Consider the following 22,777-nt stretch of genomic DNA (forward strand, 5'->3'; position numbering starts at 1 on the left):
TTTTAGTGCTGCCTCCTGTCAGTTAGAAACCCATGCCTGTGCAAGCTTCCAGAATCCCCCCCCCCCCCCCCCCACCCCCACCTCCACCTCCACCCCGGCTGCCATTGTATCAAACCCCCATGAGGAAATATTTGAACAGGCGACCACAACTTCACTTGTAAATTGTGAGGTTCTGGGAGGCAATTCCAGAGCTTGCTGGCTGGGAGCTGAAGGTGCAGCTTCTAGGTGGTGGAGTATTGGGACTCTGAGATGGTCAAGTATTAGAGATATGCAGCAATCTGAGGAATGTGGGACTACAGGAGATTACAAAGATAGGCAGGGGTGAGACTAGGGAGGAATTTGAAAACATGTTTGAGAATGGTAAGGTCAGAATGTTGTATAAGTTAGGAATTAGCGGAGGAGAGCAAGCATGTGGTGTAGAGCTTGGGTTTGAAAGCCTACCAACTGGAGCTTGAGGATAGGAAGAAAGACAGTCATCTTCTGCCAAGCAGTTCTTCCTTTGAACCCTGCTTGGACCCAAGATGCGTGTATTTGGGCTGCAACAGGTGACCAGCTTTATCCCTTGCACCTATCAGGCAGTATCAGCTGCTGCTTGGTGCAGAAATAAAACGTTTATTACAGCCTCCCTTTTCAAATCAAATGGTAGCTTCTGTGGCTGACCTGATGGGATTAATTCACAGGCTGGTCAAACCATTCTTTGCCCCCCTTGGGACCTTGCTCCTTGTGTGCACTGGATCCCGAGCAGTGTCTGATTACCATACATGGTCTGGAATTGTAATTTTGATTTAATGGCCCTTTTCCCCCTCACGCTCTATCTGGGCTGATACTGATTCCCTGCTGGGTTTTAGTCCTGTATTAGAGCTCTGGCAAGTCAGGCGTATAAGGAGCCTAGCAAATCAGAAAAGTGACAGCCCAGTCCGACTTGCTTTTTTTCTCACTAACTGGATTACTTTTCAGATACAGGAGCTCAGAATGACCTCTCTCTGATGAACATTGGTGAATTTGACACTGATGGAGAATCACACACAGGTCTCCCCAGCACAGAGTTGAAGCTCCCAATATCTAGCTCTGTAACTCCTCATAAAGGACACCTACTTCACCCTTAACAATGGCCTCATCAGAACACCAACTCCCATGTGTCTTGTCATTTTGATTTAATTTATAAATCTAAAACCTTGTTTTTTTTTGGTTTAGAAACTGGGTACAGCTGCAGAAAACCTCTGCCACAGTAGAAACTGTCCAACGGTCTAATGTCCTGGACTGATTTTGAGTTACTTAAAGCCTGTATTTTATTCATTTACCTTTATTTCAAGCTGCATGCACAGTTTTGGGGATTTGGAATTTCAGCATCAATAAGTTATCAGCATTAACAGCTTCTTTTAACGAGTTTTGAGAAGATTTGTAGCTCAGGTTGAGGTTTTGGATGTACCTTTGCTGAGCTAGAAGGTTCGTTTCCAGACATTTTCTCACCATACTAGGTAACATCTTCAGTGGGCCTCAGGTGAAGCACTGCTGATAATTTTGCTTTCTATTTATATGTTTGGGTTTCTTTGGGTTGGTGATGTCATTTCCTGTGGTGAAGTCACTTTCTGCTTTTTTTTCCTCAGGGGATGGTAGATGGGGTCCAACTCGATGCATTTGTTGATAGAGTTCCGGTTGGAATGCTTTGCTTCTAGGAATTCTCGTGCATGTCTTTGTTTGGCTTGTCCTAGGATGGATGTGTTGTCGCAGTCGAAGTGGTTTCCTTCCTCATCCATGTGTAAGGATACTAGTGAGAGAGGGTCATATCTTTTTGTGGCAGAAAAGTAGCCACCAGGATACATGGACACCAACAAGCCATAAAAGGACATGGGTTAGACCCCATCTACCATCCCCTGAGAAAAGGAACAGGAAGTGACTTCACCACAGGACTACAGCCCTGCTTTTATATACAAGTTCTCTCAAAATAGATGCCGTCCTTGTATTTGCCTTCCTAACTACTGACTCAACCTGCAAGTTTACCTTGAGAGAATCCTGGACTAGAACTCCCAAGACTGTTTGCACTTCAGACTTCTGAGTTTTTGCCCCATTTAGAAAATAGTCCATGCTTCTAGTCTTCCTACCAAAGTACATGACCTCACACTTTCCCACGTTATACTCCATCTGCCACTTCTTTGCCCACTCTCCTAACCTGTCCAAATCCTTCTGCAGATGTTCTTCCATGATCGAAGAATAAATATAGCCCTGCTTTTCTTTAAATAGTGCTGTGGGACTGTTAATATTCACCTACAAGGAGCTAATGCACGCTCCAGTTAATGATTCACCCAGGGTACTACACCTCCAGCAGTGCAGCCCTGCCTCATTACTACAGTCCATGATCTGCTGGATTTCGAGCTGACTGCAGCCACTTGAAGAGAAGTGGCTCTTCTCTGACTTGCAGGCAAGAGGACTATGGCAGCAGATCTCCAAGCTTCTTTGTTCAAACTTTGATCTCCTGTGTACTTTGGCATGACAAGGTGACTACCTCCAGTGGTGGTCTCTTTTCTCTGTTATTTGCACTGCTCTGTTAAGTTAAGATGAGCATAAGTTAGGTGTGAGCAGTTGTTCTTGGTGGTGGAGTGGGTGTGAGGTCAGTAACTTAGCCCAGACTCAGATGGAACTGCAAAGGTGTAGACAGTGTGGTTCAGCCTCCGATACCAGGGGTGGTGATGTCGGTGCTTGGGACCAGACTTTTGGGATGTGGGAGATTACATACATTTGGTCTTTTTCTTCTCCGAATTTATGAATGCAGTTCAGTTTTGAAGGGGAACAAAACCACTTATTGGTTCAATGAGTAATCTTCCTGTGAGTGATAGGAGCACACAGGACACTCCGGTCTCTGTTATGGGGAGCACTGGTTGTTGTCGTTAAACCCACCTTGTTTTTCTTTTCAGATTGCATTGTTGGTCAGATTGGATTTTAACTGTCTCGGGCACAGATCTGGTGAATTCTCTCTGCTCGTTTGGATCAACGTATTCAGATTGTCTCCTACACCTAGTGTCTAACGGGAGCAAAGTTGGAGCAGTGAGGACCAGACGAACAGGATGGATGACATTTTTACCCAGTGCCGGGAAGGCAACGCAGTTGCAGTTCGGCTCTGGCTGGACAACACTGAAAATGACTTGAATCAGGGGTGAGTGCCAGATTCTGACCGATCCGTCGGACTGTCTGAATAGTTTCACTTAAAGCAGTCTTAAAGTTAGTGCTGGAGTTATGACATGATCATGTGATAGGAACACTATCTTGTGTACTGAACATGAAGTCTGTAACCATAACATCTACCAGCTGACAACATTGTTGTGCACCCATTGTCCATTCAACCCCCAAAACACATTTGGTGCCTCCTGCTCATTGTTTCATCCCGGGATGTTGCTGCCTTCCACACAGTGTGTACTTCCAGAGCTGTCATCAAACTCAAAAGACTCTCATTGCCTTTCAGTGTCACCGTTCCAAAAGCAGCCGAGTCTTAAACAGCTACAAATGTACACAACAATTTCATTTCGCCTCCTTCCTCCACCCTATCCCCGTCCTTGCTCGAAACACTTCCGGTATTTTAAGTAGCTAGCAGTCTGATCTCCTTTTTAGGTTATTACCACAAAAAATAAAAATACATAGTCTCTTTCAGAAGGAATTATTTTGTTTTAAGATTTCCCCTTAAGAAGTATTATGTACTCCAGTGAAATGTTAAGCTTGGGTATAATGTTGAGTGTTTGAAGCAACTAGAGTAAATGCAGTTAAAGGCAATAGGGACTTGATTAGTATCGGGTAGGTGGGAAAGGAGGTATCTGTTGATATAGTTAGATAAACAGGAGAGGAAAGAAATTTGTGCGCAACATAATCTTGAGCTTTCAGGGATGTGTAGGTTAGGTGCATTAATCAGGGCCAAATATAGAGTAGGGAAATGGGTCTGGATGGATTACTCTTTGGAGGGTCGCTTTGGACTTGTTGGGCCAAAGGGTCTGTTTCCATACTGTCGGGATTCTGTGGTTCTATGAAATTTCCAGTTTAGATTTTCACTTGATGTAACTATTATTTTTAATCGTTCATTCTTAGTACAATCAGAATCAAGCCAGTTATGGATAGTGTGCAGTTAAATGTTTGATGTGCATGTTTTGCTTCCTCATATAAAATTTGTGGGGAATTTAATGGAAATGGAGCAATAGGTGGTATGTGACAGCAAATCACATGACACAAGTGACATAAGAAGTGCCTTAGGTATCCTGCTATAATCAGTAGTCACTGATCAGAGGTGTATTTTGGAGACTTATGCTCCAACACATTTCAAGATGAGTGATTGGGCTCAGATTCCCCATTTCCATTCATCTGACATTGTCACAGCCCTTGGATGAGCTTTCTCATCTTAATAAAATCCCAGGAAGGGAAGGGAACAGAACTGAAAAAAACTGGATAATTTCTGATTGATATCCTATTGAAGTTATCTTGCTGAAATCCTAAATTAAAAACCAACGTACTGCGATTTTGGAAATATGAAACAAACACACAAATCCTGGAGAAACTCAGCAGCTCTGGCAGCATCTGTAGAAAGAGAAATAGCAGGTCCCAAGTTGAGGTATGTCAGAATCTTGAGAGATGCTGAGTTCTGAGATGAAACTGAGTTTTGCCGGCATTTTCTGTTTTCACTGCTGAAATGTTTACCTGGATTTGATCCCCTTATGGATAATGTTTCTTCACTTCTGGCCTTTGTTCTGTTGAAATCTACAACAATATCCAACCCATGCAGCTTACCAAGCCCTTTAGTATATACTCTCCGACCATGCGGCGCTCCCTCAGCCCTGACCCTCCGACAGTGCGGCACTCCCTCAGACCCTCCGACAGTGTGGCACTCCCTCAGCACTGATCCTCTATGCAGCATTTCATAATGCTCCGAAAATGTTAACCTTGAGAGTGGAATCGAGGCTTTAGGTTGGGTGTAGAAGCCATAGACCCGATGAGTCACTATTGAGTCATGGTTGACACCTACAAAATCAGAATCCATGCCTGCAAGGAAAAGAAAAATGATGTATAAAAAAGTGTGATCAGCATCTTTAGTAGTGTGGTTTGGCATTCGTAACAAAAGCTTTTAAAGAAAATAAAGTGTCAGCTTTATTTTCAGACTGCATTGCTCATTAACTCTCCTGGAATTGTCTACATGGCAGACTGTAGTTTAAAAACGTGCCCCAAAGGAAGAAGGTAGCAGTGTTATTCTGATTTATGAAACTCCCACTTCCGCATATTTCAACCATTCTGTCATTCTGTTTAATTTTGAGCTTGGAATACTGCCTAGAGCTGCAACAATTTTGCACACATTCCAGTTGATGGCTTCCTGTGATGTTGTACAGATGGGTCTGTGTGAGTTTGTGACTGTTAGCTGTGTGTTAGATTGCAAGGGAACAGGATGAAAATGGCAATGTTGTCAGCTGTCTGAGCAAAATATGCTTCTCCAACCCCAATGCTGCCCCTGTGCTGGGAATAAGTGATGAGGACAGTATATTCAAAAGAGTAGACAGAGCTTTACTCTGTATCTAACCCCATGCTGTCCCTGGAGTGCTTGACAGGGACAATAGAACGCTCTGGTGCTGCAGTGATAGTGTTTCTACCTCTAAACCAGGAGGCCTGAGTTCAAGTCCCACTTAGTGTAGAGTTGTGTAATGACATGCCTGAACAGGTTGATTAAACAAAATTCAGGAGGAAGCTTTACTCTATCAAGCACTGTGCTGTCCCTGGTCAAGGAAAGTTTGTTGGGGACCGTGTAGAGGGAGCTTTTCTATCAGTTGAAAAGAATAGAGGGAACTGACTTGACATTGAAAAGAGTAGAGGCGGCTTTACTCAGTATTCAATCATGTGCTATCCCTGTTCTAGGAGTGTTTGATAAGGATGGTGAAGAGTGAGTTTAGCTCTGTATTTCACCTTGTGCTGCCTTTGCTCTCTAAGTGTTTTGATGGGGGACAGGCTGCCTTATGAAGAGTAATAAGTGCAGCTGTTGTACAACTCCCTCCCTCTGTTGCGCCTGCCATACAGTGTGTTTTAACTCTTATACCTAGCCAAGAAACTGAGAGTCGACTCTGTGATAAATGAGAATAGTTGTTTATTTATTTAACACAATTAAGACTATAATAACAAAATACACAACAAACTAACTATTTACACTATAAATATAATCAGCTATCTTGTGCTTTAGTTTAACCCTGGATGATCATATACCACCATATAAAATCTTGGCCTTGTTCCACGTGGCGATGATCATCTGGTCTTCTGCTCCCGGTGATCTCAGGGTGGTCTTCTCTTCACAGTGGTTCGTCTCGTTACTGCTCCTGACACTGGTGTTGTGGCAATTCTTATACTGAGAAGTCTTCATGCCCTTATGGGAGGGTCGTCAATATCCACAAATACATTGATCAGGACTCAGTCACTTTGATCGTTTGGAGTCAACCAGGCATTGACATGTCGACAGCAGGGTGGTCCTTGGGCATCCATTCCTGGAGGTGTTAGGCACATGTAGGTAGCCCTCTCCAAATAAGGGTGGACACCTCAATGTTTCTGATTGTCCTGGGGATGGCATTCAGGTCAATCCATTCAATTCCAATTCAAGTGTACGTTGTATTGTCTGCAACTGCTGGGTCAATTGCATACTTTGTGTCTGTAGCTGCAGTCTGTCTGGATTCTGCAGCTTGTTTATTTCAGTATCTTTCAGCACAGTCACTTGGGCAAAGGCTCGCCTCAATTTCCCAGCACACCTCATTTGTTGTCTTTTTTTTTCATAAGTCCAGCATTTTGAGCGGCTACACTCCACTCTGAAACAACCACTGTGTGGTATTAAGCCACTGTTTAATTGAGAAGTCTTCCCCTGCTCTGAGATGAGGATGGATGGGTGATAAATACTGCCCTTGCCAGAGGTGCTCATAATTGCCTCAAAGAAGAAAAACCATTTCTGTTTCTGGTGTCCTGTCAGTAAGAACAGCGAAGGGCTTAAAAGAGGGGGAGGTGTGGCATTGTTAGTCATGGACAGTATTATGGTGGCAGAAAAGACATTTAATGAGGACTCGTCTACTAAGGTAGTTTGGGCTGAGGTTAGAAACAGGAAAGGAGAGGTCACCCTGTTGGGAGTTTTCCATAGGCCACTGAAAACTTCCAGAGATCTAGAGGAAAGAATTGCAAAGATGATTCTGGATAGGAGCAAAAGGAACTGGGTAGTTTTATGGGGGTCTTTAACTTATCAAATATTGACTGGAAACACTGTCGTTTGAGTACCTGAGAGAGGTCAGTTTTTGTCCAGTATGTGCAGGAGGGTTTCCTGACACAGTATGTAGACAGGGGCAAGGCCACATTGGATTTGGTACAGGGTAATGAACCAAGCCACATGTTAGATTTGGAGGTAGGTGGGCACTTTGGTGAAAATGATCACAATTCAGTTATGTTTACTTGAGCGAGGGAAAGGGATGGGTATATACATAGAACCTAGAAGCCCATGAGCATTATCATAGAATTCCTACAATGTGGAAACAGGTCCTTCGGCTCAACAAGTCTACATCGACCCTCCGAAGAGTATCCCACCTAGACCCATTCCCCCACCCTATTACTCTGCACTTATCACTGACTAATGCACCTAACCTACACATCCTTGAGCACTGTGGGTAATTTAGCATGGCCCATTCACCTAACCTGCACATCTTTAGACTGTGGGAGGAAACTGTATCACCAGGAGGGAACCCATGCAGACACAGGGAGAATGTGCAAACTCCACACAGACAATCGCCTGAGTGGGGAATTGAACCCAGGTCCCTGGCGCTGTGAGGCAACAGTACTAACCACTGAGCCACCATGCCACCCTATAAACCACAAGAATACATTTAGTATAGTGTCAAGAAAGACGACTATGATGCAATTCGACAAGATTTAGGATGCATGGGGAAGGAAACTGCAGGGGGTGGGCATATTTGCAATGTGACAAAAGTGAGTACTGCACATGTTGAAGATGAGAGTAGAGAGTGTGGTGCTGCATGTCCTGGGCCGCCTCCATCATCATTCCCTAACCACCCGACCAGTTCCTAATGCCTCATCTTCACCTCAAGACCCTCCAACCCCATGGCATCAATGTGGATTTCACCAGTTTCCTCATGTCCTCTCCCCTCACCTTATCCTAGATCCAACCTTCCAACTTGGCACTGCCCTCATGACCTGTCCATCTTCCTTTCCACCTCTCTGTTCCACCCTCCCCTCTGATCTCTCACCATTACCCCCACCTCCATCTACCTATCGCACTCCCAGCTACCTTCGCCCCCTCCCCCCAGCCCCATCCCCCTCCCATTTATCTCATCAACTCCTTGGTTCACAGCCTCATTCCTGATGAAGGGCTTTTGACCAAAACTCTCCTGCTCCACGGATGCTGTCTGACCTGCTGTGTTTTTCCAGCACCACAATCTCGACAATGGAAATGTGGAGCTTGTTCAAGGAACAGCTAAAGCATGTCTTTGATAAGTGTATGGCTGTCAGGCAGGGAGGAAGTGGTCAAGCGAGAAAGCCTTGGTTTACTAAAGAAGTTGAATCTCTTACCAAGAGGAAGAAGGAGACTTAGTGAAGGTACTTGAGTGTTACAAGTTATCCAGGAAGGGTCTAGAGAGAGAGCTAAAAAGAACCAGGAGGGGACATGAGAAGTCTTTGACAGGTAGGATCGGGGAAATCCCTAAAGCCTTCTCTCGGTATGAGGACCAATCAAGGACAGCAATGGAAAGTTGTGTGTGGAGTCTGAAGACCTGGGAGAGGTGCTAAATGAATATTTTTCATCAGTATTCACACAGGAAAAAGACAGAGTTGTCAAGGAGAATACTGAGATACAGGCTACTAGACTAGACAGGATTGAGGTTGAGAAGGAGGTGGTGTTAACAATTCTGGAAAGTGTGAAAATAGGTAAGTTCCCTGCGCCAGATGGGATTTATCCTAGGATTCTCTGGGAAACCAGGGAGGAGATTGCACAGCCTTTGGCTTTGATCTTTATGTCATCATTGTCTACAGGAATAGTGCCAGAAGACTGGAGGATAGCAAATGTTGTTCCCTTGTTTAAGGAGGGGAGTCGAGACAACCCTGGTAATTATAGACCAGACTTTGGTTGTGGGTGAAGTGTTATAAAGGACTGCAAGAGATAGGATTTATAATCATCTAGAGAGGAATAATTTGATTAGGTATAGTCAACGTGGTTTCATGAAGGGTAGGTTATGCCTCACAAATCTTATTGAGTTCTTTGAGAAGGTGACCAAACAGGTGGATGAGGGTAAAGCGGTTGATGTGTATATGGATTTCAGTAAGGTGTTTGATAAGGTTCCACATGGTAAGTTATCGCAGAAAATACGGAGGCATGGGATTGAGGGTGATTCCATGATTTGGATCAGAACTTGACTAACTAAAAGAAGACAGAGGGTGAAGGTTGATGGGAAATGTTCATCCTGGAGTTCAGTTACTAGTAGTGTACCACAAGGATCTGTTTTGGGGCCACTGCTGTTTGTCATTTTTATAAATGATCTGGATGAGAGTGTGGAAGGATGGGTTAGTAAATTTGCGGATGACGCTAAGGTCGGTGGAGTTGTGGACAGTGCAGAAGAATGTTGCAGATTCCAGAGGGACATAGATAAGCTGCAGAGCTGGATTGAGAGCTGGCAAATGGAGTTTAGTGCAGAAAAATGTGAGGTGATTCAGTTTGGATAGAGTAACAGGAATACAGAGTACTGAGCTAATGGTAAGACTCTTGGTAGTGTGAATGAGCAGAGAGATCTCAGTGTCTACGTACACAGATCGCTGAAAGTTGCCACCCAGGTTGATAGGGTTATTCAGAAGGAGTATGGTATGATAACTTCTCTTAGTAGAGGGATTGAATTTCGGAGCCACGAGGTCATGTTGCAGCTGTACAAAACTCTGGCGCAGCCACACTTGGAGTATTGCAGACAGCATTATAGGAAGGGTGTGGTAGCATTGGAAAGGGTGCCAAGAAGATTTACTAGGATGTTGCCTGGTATGGAGGAAAGGTCTTATGAGGAAAAGCTGAGGGAACTGAGGCTGTTTTCGTTCGGGGGAAGCTCGCACGAGGGGACATGGCTTTAAATTGAGGGGTGATAGATATAGGACAGATGTCAGAGATAGGTGCTTTACTAGGAGTAGTAGGGGTATGGAACGCTCTGCCTGCAACAGTAATAGACTTGCCAACTTGAAGGGCATTTAAATGCTCGTGGATGGTAATGGAATAGTGTAGGTTAGATGGGCTTTAGATTGGTTGCATAGGTCGGCGGAACATCGAGGGCCGAAGGGCCTGTACTGCACTGTAATCTTCTATGTCACACATTGACTAACCAATGGGGAGTGTCAGGTGACATGGTAATACAAGGGTTCCAACAGCCTCCCATAGATAACCAAGAGAATCCTTATTCGTGCTTTTTTCCAAAATCCAACTTCTCATTCTTACTCACTCTTTTGGGAATCATCACTGTCTCTTCTTCCAGGCCACCCTTTCTCATCTTCAGGACTGTACTAAACTTTGTTTAGGGGGCCTTGTCCTGTTGTGTGCACAGTGTGTGCTCCCTGACGAGAGATGATTGTGGCTGTTTTTTCCTGTACACTGGGGGAGGGGTGATGTAAGCAAGAATTTGAACTGTCCATTTCTAATCTGAGCGAGATCAGATAGAGTGAAGTCTTTATGGGATTGTGCTGTTTACTGCAGAATAGAGGGATCCTCTGGCATGTTTACTGTCAATTGTCTTTGATCCACAGTCTTCTCCATTTAAGGATGTTTGGACTATTTCCTGTGAAAGTTTCTGACTGGGATAATGAAGGGCTATCGGGTAAAAGAAGCACAGGAAGTATAGATCCACAGGGAGAAATCTATCCCACAGAAATGTAATCCTGAAAAGTATGCAACCAGTGTCCAGTCGCAGTCTGCCCTTTCTGCAGTGCATTCTTCCACTGCGTTTCCCTTTTGCGAGCTAACATAAAGCAGCCTTCTGCACAGAAGATTTATTTGGGTACAGGGTCTGAGCAGCGACTCTCAGCACTGCCCCTCCCAGGCTTCAGAAGCACAGAAGAGCTGAGTGAGACCCAGCTGACTGGCTGTCAGCCAAAGATCAATTAATGAGGGTCAGGACTGAGGGACAGCTACACTGTCAGGCAGTTAATTCAGAGGGAGGACGCCGCTGTTGGAGGGACAGGGCGGAGGGGCGGAGCGCTATCAGAGGGAGAGGGCGGAGGGACGGGGCAGAGGGGGCAGCGCTGAGTGAGCTGAGGGACTATCGTATAGTACACCCACATCATCATTTTTGAGACTCTGAAGCTGAATGATGAATTTATTTGATATTGGAATTTGATTGAAGGGGGTGTTGGTTGAACAGTTTTCAGTTGGTAGCTTATCTCCTCAGCTGTGAGTAATTCTTTGGAGAGGGAGTGCAGAATTAAAATGAGGAAAATGCCTTTGGAGGGTTTGTATAATGATACTGCTTTGTTTGATGCTAGACTTGTCATAGGCAAAAGTGAGGACTGCAGATGCTGGAGATCAGAGTCAAGATTGGAGTGGTGCTGGAAAAGCACAGCAAGTCAAGCAGCTTCCGAAGAGCAGGAAAATCAACGTTTCATCAGGAATGAGGCTGGGAGCCTACAGGGTGGAGAGATAAATGAGAGGGAGGGTGGGACTGGGGCAAAGGTAGCTGAGAGCACAGTAGGTGGATGGAGGTGGGGGTAAAGGTGATAGGTCAGAGAGGAGGGTGGAGTGATAGGTGGGAAGGAAGATTGGCAGGTAGGACAGGTCATGAGGACAGTGCTGAGCTGGAAGGTTGAAACTGGGGTAAGGTGGGGGGAAGGGGAAATGAGGAAACTGGTGAAGTCCACATTGATGCCCTGGAGTTGGAGGGTCCCGAGGCGGAAGATGAGGCGTTCTTCCTCCAGGTGTTGGGTGGTGAGGGAGCGGCAGTGGAGGAGGCCCAGGATCTGCATGTCCTCGGCTGAGTGAGAGGGGGAGTTGAAATGTTGGGCCACGGAGCGGTGGGGTTGATTGGTGCGGGTGTCCCGGAGATATTCCCTAAAGCGCTCTGCGAGAGATAGGGCTTGTGTTGGTTCTGTTGTTGAGGCAGACACGGATGATGAATTTTAGCACCATAACCAAAATGTCAGCTTTACCTTCAGCCGACTGTGGAAACCAGTTTTTGGGATGAGGAATTTAAGGGAAGGTAGTGGGTGTTTCATGGTGCTAGTCATTGGGAATCCCAGGCTAATGTCCTGGGGACATAGATTTGAATACACCATGGGAAATGGTGAAATTTGAATTCAATAAACATTTGTAACAAAGATTCTATTAACTGTGTAACCATGGTCAATTGTTATAAAACTTGCGTGATTCTCTCGTGTCCTTTGGGGGAGGAAATGTACCATCCAGGTCTGATTCCAGGCTCTCGCCAAGGGGCCCTCTGGGAAATTAGGGATGGGCAAGAAAGGCTGGCCTTACCAGCAATATCCAAATCCCATGGGAGAATAAAAATAATCCAATCCTAGATGCAGGTCAAATTTTGCCATCAGCAGTTATCTTCGTGCTTCTGTAAACATGGAAATTTGGAGCAGGAGTCGGCTGTTTGAGCCTGTGTGCATACTTCACCATTCAGGCTTATAGATGATCCAACCATGGCCTCAATAACCCACTCTAGTTGGTCAATACACCTATCGTGAGAGAACTGGCCAGTCTGTGGCAGGCACTTCAAAGCATTAGAAAAGTACAACCATTGCAGGTTTTTGCAAAGGCATCAAATCCGTGTAAAGGATCCATCAGCAGTGTCTTCCCCCAAGCCACCTTGCTCAGCATTTAAGGCACAAACCACTGTCACCAAGTCCCTCTGCTGGGTGAGTCAGGTCGCCCAAGACAACTGCATTATGCAGAATTTACACATGGCATGAGAGTCACAGGAGGCCGGAGAAAAAGCTTTGAGAATATCCTTATCCTTGAGGAGGTGAAACATCACCAGTGTCTCATGGGAAACCCTGTCTTGTGACAAACCAAATTGGAGAAGGTTCATCTCAAATAAATCAAACACATCGAGAAATATCATTGGAAACGTGCAGAGGCAACATCCACAGTCAGATGGTGGGCACAAACCTTCAAATACCACCCATCCTGCGTGTGGTAGAGTCTTCAGAGCGTACACTGGACTGATCAGCAGCCTCAAAACCCTTCATACCAGAATGGAACCATTTGATTCAGTGGAACTGCCTAACGGTGCCTTGGGGTTACACTGCAGAGCTAGTCACTGCTATTACTGTGCGTGGAGCAGGATCTCCTTATAGTACAGTCACACCCTGCCACTGTGATGATTGTTGAATGAATCACTCTCCTCACACTTTCATCACCAGCAAGAAGTGAGCAATTCTTGCCACTACTCCTGGGTACGTTCCTCGCCTTGTAAAGGCAGCCCAGCCTGCAGAATAGCTTCATCTCAATGTTCAGAGCCATAAATACAGGACCAGTGACTGCCAATTTGAGTCATTGATGAAATGAGTCTAGGAACCACTGAGATACTCTCATCATATCGTGCATTTCTTTTTTGGTGCTGTTTATGTGTGATTGTCTCTATGTGCCTGCTGGTGCATTTTCATTCTTTGCACTAGCTCACCAGCTTGTTTTCCTGTCGGCCGAAGAGAGAAATTTCACGGCTAGTGATCCATGATACTGACATTGCTCTACTGCTCGAATCCAAAGCTGCAGCTTTCAGAGCTGAGTTGTGGATTGTCCTTCAGGATTTTGTATACACACAAAGCAAGAACCTTTGACCAGATTCTATCCCCTCCCCTGGGAAACTGAACCTCAGACCCAACAAGCTACTTGACAACAAAGACAGTTCGCTCCATCTCTAGAATAAGTAGTCAGTTTCCACTTTTGTCTCTGCCTTCTTCCATCCTCCCTACTGGAAACTGTTTCCCTTCTTCCTTCTTTATCTCCCTCCAGAGCACCAGCCATCTCTTTCACCCTCTCTCCATTGTTTCTGACCTTCTCTCCCTCTCGACCCGAAGTCAACTTCCCTCACTGCCAACCGCATCTCCAGATTACCTTCACTCCAAGTCCTGTGACATGACATACCATCCTTCCTGAGCTCCTTCCCATCCACCTTCCTCCCTCCCCCTCTACCCCTCCTTCTGAGCCCTTACCACACTTGCTGACTGTAATGCCAGCCTTTAAAGATCACCCTAAAATGATCTTGTACGGAAGTATCAAAATCTATTTTGGTTGCGACCTTCTGAAGTGTGAGCGACGAACAGCTGTGTGCTCTTCTGTATATTTTTGTAGGGAGAGAGAGAGAGACTGAGACTGAGACTCAGTCCAGTATCTGATTCCCCAGACAAGCCGGCACCTTGGTTATGTTTGGGTGATGGCACTGAACTGGAGAGTTTATCTGGGAGGCCTGTTGAGTTCCCTCCCTACGTTGTGGAGTGAGTTGCACAAGGGGGAGGTGCAGCTTTCCAGGGAGGGGCATGGTGAGGATGAAATGCAGGTCCTTGGGTTCCAGTCTTCTACAGCAATCTCATCAATTTGCAGTGAGGATGCTCTAGTCTTAGAAAATTAAATGGGGACAGGAGTCGAGACATCAAAGTATGAATTAAAATGGGGTTCGAGGCTCCTCTTATAATCATGGAGGCCGCAAGGATCCTGCATTTTTAATTGGTGTGAGTTTGACTTTTATGAGAGTATAAAACCATTGAACAGGCAGGAATTCATTTGCCGTAGGCACTTGCAGTTCAGGGCACCTTCTCCAGGCTGAGTTAGTGCCATGTGTCCCGGCAGCTTTCCCCCAGCACTGAAGGAGTGAGCTTGCAGGGATGTTGCAGTCACATGGGAGTTACTTAGCAAACCTGTTCCCCAACATGTCCCTGAAAGAAGGAGCATTGGATAAACCAGGCCAGGGGACCAAATATTGGGGATAAAGCAAGGGACACAATTCGGTTATGTTTACATTAGCAATGGGCAGGGAGAGGTATATACAGCAGGGGAAGAGGTATAACGAGGGGAAAGGCAATTATGATGTGATTAGGCAAGTTTTAGGATGCATAGGATGGAGAAGGAAACTGCAGGGGATGGACACACTTGAAATATTCAAGGAACACAGCCACTGCAGGTCCTTGATAAGTACCTACCTATCAGACAGGGAGGTAGTTGTCGAGAGAGGGAGCCGTGGTGTACTAAAGAAGTTGAAGCTCTTGTCAAGAGGAAGAAGGAGGCTTATGTAAGGATGTGAAGGCTCAGTTAGGGGGCTTGAGACTTATAAGTTCGCCAGAAAAGATCTCAAGAGAAGGCTAAGAAGAGCCAGGAGGGGACATGAGAAGTTATTGGTGGATAGGATCAAGGAAAACTCTAAGGCCTTCTAGATGTATGTCAGGAATAAAAGAATGACTAGAGTTAGATTAGGGCAAATCAAAGATAGCAGTAGAAAGTAGTGTGTGGAATCTGAGGACAGAGGGGAAGCTTTTAATGAATACTTTTCATCAGTATTCACAATGGGGAAGGGCAAAGTTAGAATACGGAGATACAGGCTACTAGATAAGATGGGATTGAAGTTGACAAAGAGGAAGGTTTAGCAATTTTGGAAGGTCTGAAAATCATTAAGACCCTGGGCCGGATGGGATTTATCCTCTGATTTGCTGGGAAGCCCTGGAGGAGACTGCAGAGCCTTTGGCTTTGATCTTTATGTCATCATTGTCGACAGGAGTAATGCCAGAAGACTGGAGGATAGCAAATGTTGCTCCCTTGTCTAAGAAGGGGATTCTGGACAACCATGGTAATTATAGGCCAGTGAGCCATACTTCGGTTGTGGATAAGGTGTTGGAAAAGGTTATAAGAGATAGGATTTATAATCATTTGGAAAGGAATAAGTTGCTTAGGGGTAGTCAACACTGTTTCGTGAAAGGTAGGTCGTGCATAACTAACTTCAATTGAGTTCTTTGAGAAGGTGACAAAACAGGTAGATGAAGGTAACGTGGTTGATGTGGTGTATATGGATTTCAGTAAGGCGTTTGATAAGATTCTGCATGGTAGGCTATTGCACAAAATACGGAGTTTCGGGATTGAAGGTGATTTAGCACTTTTGATCAGAAATTGGCTCGCTGAAAGAAGACAGAGGGTGGTGGTTGATGGGAAGTGTTCATCCTGGAGCTTAGTTAACAGTGGTATGCGCAATGATCTGTTTTGGGGCCACTGCTGTTTGTCCTTCTTATAAATGATCTGGATGTGGACATAGAAGGATGAGTTAGTAAATTTGCGCATGACACGAAGGTAGGCAGAGTTGTGGATAGTGCCAAAGGATGTTGTGGGTTACAGAGGGACGTAGATAAGATGCCAGACCTGGGCTGAGAAGTGGCAAATGGAGTTTAATGTGGACAAGTGTGAGATAGTTCACTTTGGAAGAAGTAACAGGAATGCAGAGTATTAGGCTAATGGTAAAATTCTTGGCAGTGTAGATGGACAGAGATCTCAGCGTCCAGGTGCATAGATCCCTGAAAGTTGCCACCCACATTGATAGGCATACCAAGGCATATGGTATATTGGCGTTTATTGGTAGGGGGATTGAATTTTGGAACCATGAGGTCATATTTTCGCTGTAAAGGATGCTGGTAAGGCCGCACCTGGATTATTGAGTACAGTTCTGGTCACTGCATTAACTTGCTAGGGTGTTACCTGGTATGGAAGGAAGGTCTTAAGAAGAAAGGCTGAGGGAATGAGGCTGTTTTCATTGAAGAGAAGAAGATTGAAAGGTGACTTAATCAAGATGTATAAGATATTCAGAGGGTTAGGGTGGACAATGAGAGTCTTTTTCCTCGGATGGTGGAGGCTAACACAAGGCGACATAGCTTTAAATTGAGGGGTGATAAATATAGAACACGTCAGTTTCTTTACTCCGAGTCTTCGGGGCGTCGAACAGCCTGCCTGCAACAGTAGTAGGCTCACCGACATTAAGGGCATTTAAATGGGCATTGAACATACATATGGATAATAATGGAATAGTGTAGGTTAGATGGGCATCAGATTAATTTCACAGGTCAGCACAGCCGAAGGGCCTGTACTGTGCTGTGATGTTCTGTGTTCTGTTTGGACACTTTGGCTGCCATGTGGTGTGAGGTTGCGCGTGGTGTGAGTTGGGGTGGGACTACCAAACTAATAAGAGCATTGGGGTTGATGCTGGGGTTTGGACATGGATTGCAGGTAGGTCATTGAGAAAGACAGTGCAGGTGTGTACTGTAACTGCAAAATTCAATAGACAGGACAAAGAACATTTCCATTATAAACATCAGGCTGCTCGGTCAGTTGAGGTTCTGCCTTGTTCCTCTTTAAAAATGGCTGTGTGACCACGGCTTGCAATTTCCTTTTTTGTTTTGTGCAGTCTTTTGAGTATTTTATCAAAGAATACTGTGGTGGAAGGAGAGTATCCGTCAAATTTCACAAATGTGACTTGGCTGCTTGTCAAGTAATCCAGCAGAATATCAATCATTTGGAAAGTTGAGTAGAAACATAGACGATAAGAGTACAAGTAGGCCTTCCACCATCCAACTCAATAGCCTAATCCTGCTTTCTCCCAGTAACCTTTTGATCCCATTCGCCGTAAGTTCTATATTCAGCACCCCCTTGAATACATTGTGTTTGGGTGAAGGAATATCTCCTTATCTTTGTCCTAAATGGTCTACCCCAAATTCTCAGACTGTGAGCCCAGGTTCTGGAAACACACACCATCGGGAACATCCACCCTGTCGTCTTAGAATTTTATAAGTCTCTATGAGATCCCCTCTCACTTGTCTGAGCTCCAGCGAAAACAATCATAACCTAGTCTATCCCTCCTCCCATGTCAGTCCCACCATCCCCAGAATCAACCTGGGAAATGTTCATTGTACTCCCTCAAGAGCGAGAGCATTCTTCCTCAGAAAAGGAGACCAAAACTGCACACAGTATTCTCGGTGTTGTCTCATCAAGGTCCTGTATAACTGCAATAACACATCCCTGCTCCTGTACTTGCCATAAAGGCCAACATACCATTTGCCTTCTGTACCGCCTGCTGACCTGCATGCTTACCTTTTGCGATTGGTGCACAAGGACACCCAGGTCCTGCTGCACACTCCTCTCTCCCAATTTACAGTCATTCAGGTAGTAATCTGCTGCCTTGTTTTTGCTTCCAAAGTGAATATCTTCACATAATGGCAGATAGAGCTTAATCCGGACAAGTGTGAGGTGATGTATATTGGGAGGTCAAATGCAAGAGGAAAGAATGTAGTAAATAGCAAGACACTTAGCAGCATTGATATACAGAGGGATCTTGGAATGGCAGTCCATACCAGTCTCAAAGTGGTAACACAAATGCACAAGATGGTAAAGAAGGTGTGTGGCTTGCTTATCTTCATCACTGAGTGTAAAAGTTAGCATGTTGCAACTGTATAAGACTTTAAGCCACATTTGGAGTATTGTGTGTGGTCCTGGTTACCACACTATAGGAAGGCTGTAGGTTCTTTGGCGAGAGTGCAGGATGTCACCTGGATTGGAGTATATTAGCATCAGGGAGAGATTGGATAAACTTGGATTGTTTTTGATTGAGCTTCAAAGGCTGAGACGTGACTGAATCGAAGTATATGAAGTTAGGAGAGGCATGGATAAGGTGGATAGTACTCTTCCAAGGCTGTAAATATCCAATACTAGGGACCATCAGTTTAAAGTGAAAGGGGAAAAGTTTCAAGGAGATGTGTGGGAAAAGCTTTTTACACATGGGTACTGGTGCCTGGAATGCGTTGCCAACGGAGGTGGCAAAAGCAGATAAAATAGCAAAGTTTAAGAGGCATTTGGACAGATACATGAATGGGCAGGGAATACAGGGATATGGACCATGTGTATGCAGATGGGATTGGTTTAGAATGGCATCATGGTCAGCACAGACATGGTGGGCCGAAGGTTTGTTCCTGTGCTGTACTGTGCTGTGTTCTAATGTAGTTGCATCACATCAAACTGTCAAATAACTTGTGTGTATACACTTACTGAAGGTGTGATGTTATTGTAATTTCAAACCTGAAGATGACCATCACTGTATCACAAAACAACATCCCCGTCACCATTATATCAGAGCCAAACCACCCCCATCACCATGTCTCTCATCTCTGAATCACTGAGAATGGGCTCTCCTACTGTCCCCACCCTGTCCTGCTTGCAGGTGTCCCATTCCCCTTGCTTGTACTCTTCTTCCTGAGCCTGACACATTGTCCTCCCACCTATTGAACCTTTTCTTCCTTGTCGGCTCCCTGGATTGATGATTCCTGTATTGCACATTTGGAGTTGCTAACTAGTAAGCTTCCATTGTTCCTGTCACACAAATTGTTGGGATTGCTTGAAATTTGACTTCTTTATATTTATCCTGACAAGTGAGAGATAAAAAACTTGGAAAACATGGCCCTCTTTCTAGCAGCATTGAATTGCAGTTCTGCAAGGAACTGTTATCAAAGAAGACTTTATCCAGATATATGTTTGAAAGCGAAGTGGATCGATGGTTCCAATGGTTAACTTGGATCAGAAAAGATTTTAAAAAGGCCTCTTGAGTGAAGCTTGTAAATTGACATGATTAGTTGGGCTGAATGCTCGTTTTGTGTGCACTAGGTCCCACCTAATCTCTCCTCCTTTCTATTTGCCTCTCTCACACTTTCTCCGTGATGTATTTGTAGAGCAGTGCGAGAGATTTCCTTCTTTGGCAGTGTTCCTGGAGACAGATTGCTGTGAAATTCCTTTCCCAAAGTTGGTAGCAGAGTGAGTGGACCTGACCACGTGTGATCTTTATAGGGTAGGAATAAGATATTTTGCCGAACTCTTATGAATGCTAGCCAAAGACATCCTTGGTTTTAAACATTGTCAACAGCTGAGAAATGATCCTGGCACTTCCCTGGAATTTTTTCATCGGTATACAGTTGTAATAGTGGCAGTGTGTAGGAAGATTTGGGTTTGTGTCGAACTATTAGGTAGAAATGGATGCAGATAATGAGGATGGCTATATTTGGAAGGGTGAGTAAAGAGGATATGATATCAATAAGTTGCAGCTAGCAAAACACTATAAATGTCAACTCATCCAAATCTCCACCTCTCCTATTCAAACCTGGAGCAAATCACATTCACCTATTGCCTTGGGCTCACTGACCTTCATTGGCTCTGGTCATTGTGTTCAGATTACTCTAGGTCATCATCCCTTTCACCACCTTCAGATCTACAACCGTTGGACAGATCTGCATTCCTCTGAATCAGGACTCCGAAGCATTCCAGTTTTAGTTGTTGCCAACGTCCTTGACTTGGAAATTCCTTCTTTGAATCTCTTTCTCTCTCACTTCCTTATAACACTACTTTAATCATACCTCTTTATCTGAGTCTCTCATCTTACCTAATATTGACTGTGACTGGGGATCCATAACACAATAAAACAGGAATGGAATTAGGCCATTTGGCCCATTGAATCTGCTCCCCCATTCAATCTTGGCTGAGATGTTTCTCAACTCTATTCTCCTACCTTCTCCCTGAAGCCCTTGATTCCCTCACTAATCAAGAACCTGACTACCTCTCTCTTAAATACACTCAATGACTTGGCCCCCACAGCCCTCTGTGCCAATGTTTTCCATGGATTCACCACCCTCTGCAGAAGAAATTCCTCATTTCAGTTCTACAGAGGCAATCCTTTACTCTGAGGCCATGTCCTTACTTCCTACTAGTGGAAACATCATCTCTACATCCAGTCTACCCAGGCCTGTAAATATCAATCAGGTGCTTCTAAACACTGTCGAGCTCAGACGCAGAGTCCTCAACTGCTATTCATATGACAATTACTTTATCCCTCTGATCTCTCTTGGAAGCTTACTCTGAACCCCCTCCAAGGCCAGCACATCCTTCCTTAGATACAGGGCCCAAACTGCTCACAGTTGTCCAAATGCAGTCTGACCAGAGCCTTATACAGCATCAGAGTACATCCCTGCTGTTGAAATGAGTGCTAACTTTGTATTTGCTTTCTTAATTGCCAACTGAATCTATATGTTGATCTTATGAGAGTCCTGAACTTGCACTCCCAAGTCTTCAGATTTGATTCCTGAAGCCGTTCCCAGTTTAGAAAATAGTCTATGCCTCTTCCTACCGAAGTGCAAAACCTCTCACCTTTCCACATTGTATCCATCTCCATTCTTTGCCCACTCTCCAAGTCCTTCTGCAGTCTCCTGCTGTCTTTGTGTCATCTGCACACTTAGCAACAATAGCGTCAGTCCTTCATCCAAATTGTTAATGTATAAAGTGGTGTGGTCTCAACGCTGATCCTTGTGGAACTCCACTCGTCACAAGCTGCCATCCTGAAAAAAATCCTATTTATCCCCACTTTCTGCCTTCTAGCAGTCAGCTAATCCTCTATCCAGGCCAATACCTTGCCCCTAACACCATGGGTTCTTATTTAGCATCTTCCTGTGCAATACCTTGTCAAAGGCCTTCTGAAAATCCAAATAGATCACATCTAATGATTCTTCATTGTCTAATTTGCTGAAAGAAATCTAACAGATTTGCCTGGCATTACCTCCCGTTGAAGAAACTATCCTGACTCAGCCCTATTTTACCATGGAATTCCAAGTATTCAACAATCTCTTCCTTAATAATAGTCTCTAAAACCTTAGCAATAACCAAGGTTCTACCAAGCTGACTTGTAAGTCTCTCCTTCTGTCACCCTTCCTTCTTAAAAAGAGGTGTTAACATGAGCCGTTTACCAGTCTCTTCAAACCTCTCTAACTCCATTGATTCTTGAAAATCACCACCAGTGCTTCCACTCTCTCCTCGGCTATCTCCTTCAGAGGCCTGGAGTATAGTCTGTCCGGTCGCGATGATTTACCACCGTCAGACCCTTAAGCTTCCCCAGCACCTTTTCCTTAGTAATGGCCACAATGCTCACCTTTGCCCCCGACTCTGTTGAAGTTCTGGTATGTTTCTGGTGTCTTCCACTGTGAAAACTGATGCAAAGTACTTATTTCAGTTCCTCCATTTTTTTTTGTTCCCCATTACGACTGCTCCAGCCTTCTTTTCCAGCAATCCAATGTCCAATCTTGCCTCTCTTTTACCTTCTAGATATCTAAAAAAAACCTCTTGCAACCTTGTTGCATATTACTAGCTACCTTACCCTCATATTTCATCTTCTCCCCCTTTTAATTGCTTCTTTAGATTTACTCTAGTTTTTAAACATTTCCAGATACTTTAGCATCCCATTAATCTTCATCACATTGCATGCTTTTTCTTTTGTGTTCATGGTGTCCCTGACTTGTCAGCTACGGTTGCCTCATCCTCCTTTTAGTTTTTTCTTCTTCCTTGATTGAATTTCTGCTGGGCCTCCTGAATTACCCCCCAGAAACTCCTGCCATTGCTGCTACACTATATTTCCTGCTCGGCTCTCCTTCCAGTCAGCTCTGGCCAGCTCCTCTCTTGTGTCTTTGTAGTTACGTGTATTCGAGTGTAACACCAGTACATCTGATTCAATATTTTCCCTCTCAATCTGCACAGTGAATTCTATGGTCAGTGCCTCCACGCATTCCGTCAGCTCCCTACTCAAATCTGCCTTATTGCACATCACCAAATCCAGGATTGCCTGTTCTCTAGTTGGCTCTACCACAAGCTGTTACAAAAGAAACCTAATAGATATTCCACAAATTCCTTTTCTTGGGATCTACTAAATCTGATTTTCCCAGTCCACCTGCATGTTGAAGTCCCCATGATTATTGTAAT

General features: G+C 44.6%; 1 protein-coding gene across 1 annotated transcript in view; it reads left to right on the forward strand.

Annotated features, from left to right (window-relative positions):
* The window catches only part of ilk (integrin-linked kinase), a 75,929-nt gene that overhangs the window by 12,648 nt on the left and 40,504 nt on the right, over nucleotides 1–22,777 (forward strand). Inside the window, exon 2 of the mRNA XM_072576670.1 lies at nucleotides 2,913–3,151. Within this exon, the coding sequence (XP_072432771.1) occupies nucleotides 3,063–3,151 (89 nt within the window). The 5' untranslated portion in view covers nucleotides 2,913–3,062. The remainder of the gene's footprint in view (nucleotides 1–2,912; nucleotides 3,152–22,777) is intronic.

Source organism: Chiloscyllium punctatum, chromosome 9 (genome assembly GCF_047496795.1).
Source record: "Chiloscyllium punctatum isolate Juve2018m chromosome 9, sChiPun1.3, whole genome shotgun sequence".
Classification (NCBI taxonomy): domain Eukaryota; kingdom Metazoa; phylum Chordata; class Chondrichthyes; order Orectolobiformes; family Hemiscylliidae; genus Chiloscyllium; species Chiloscyllium punctatum.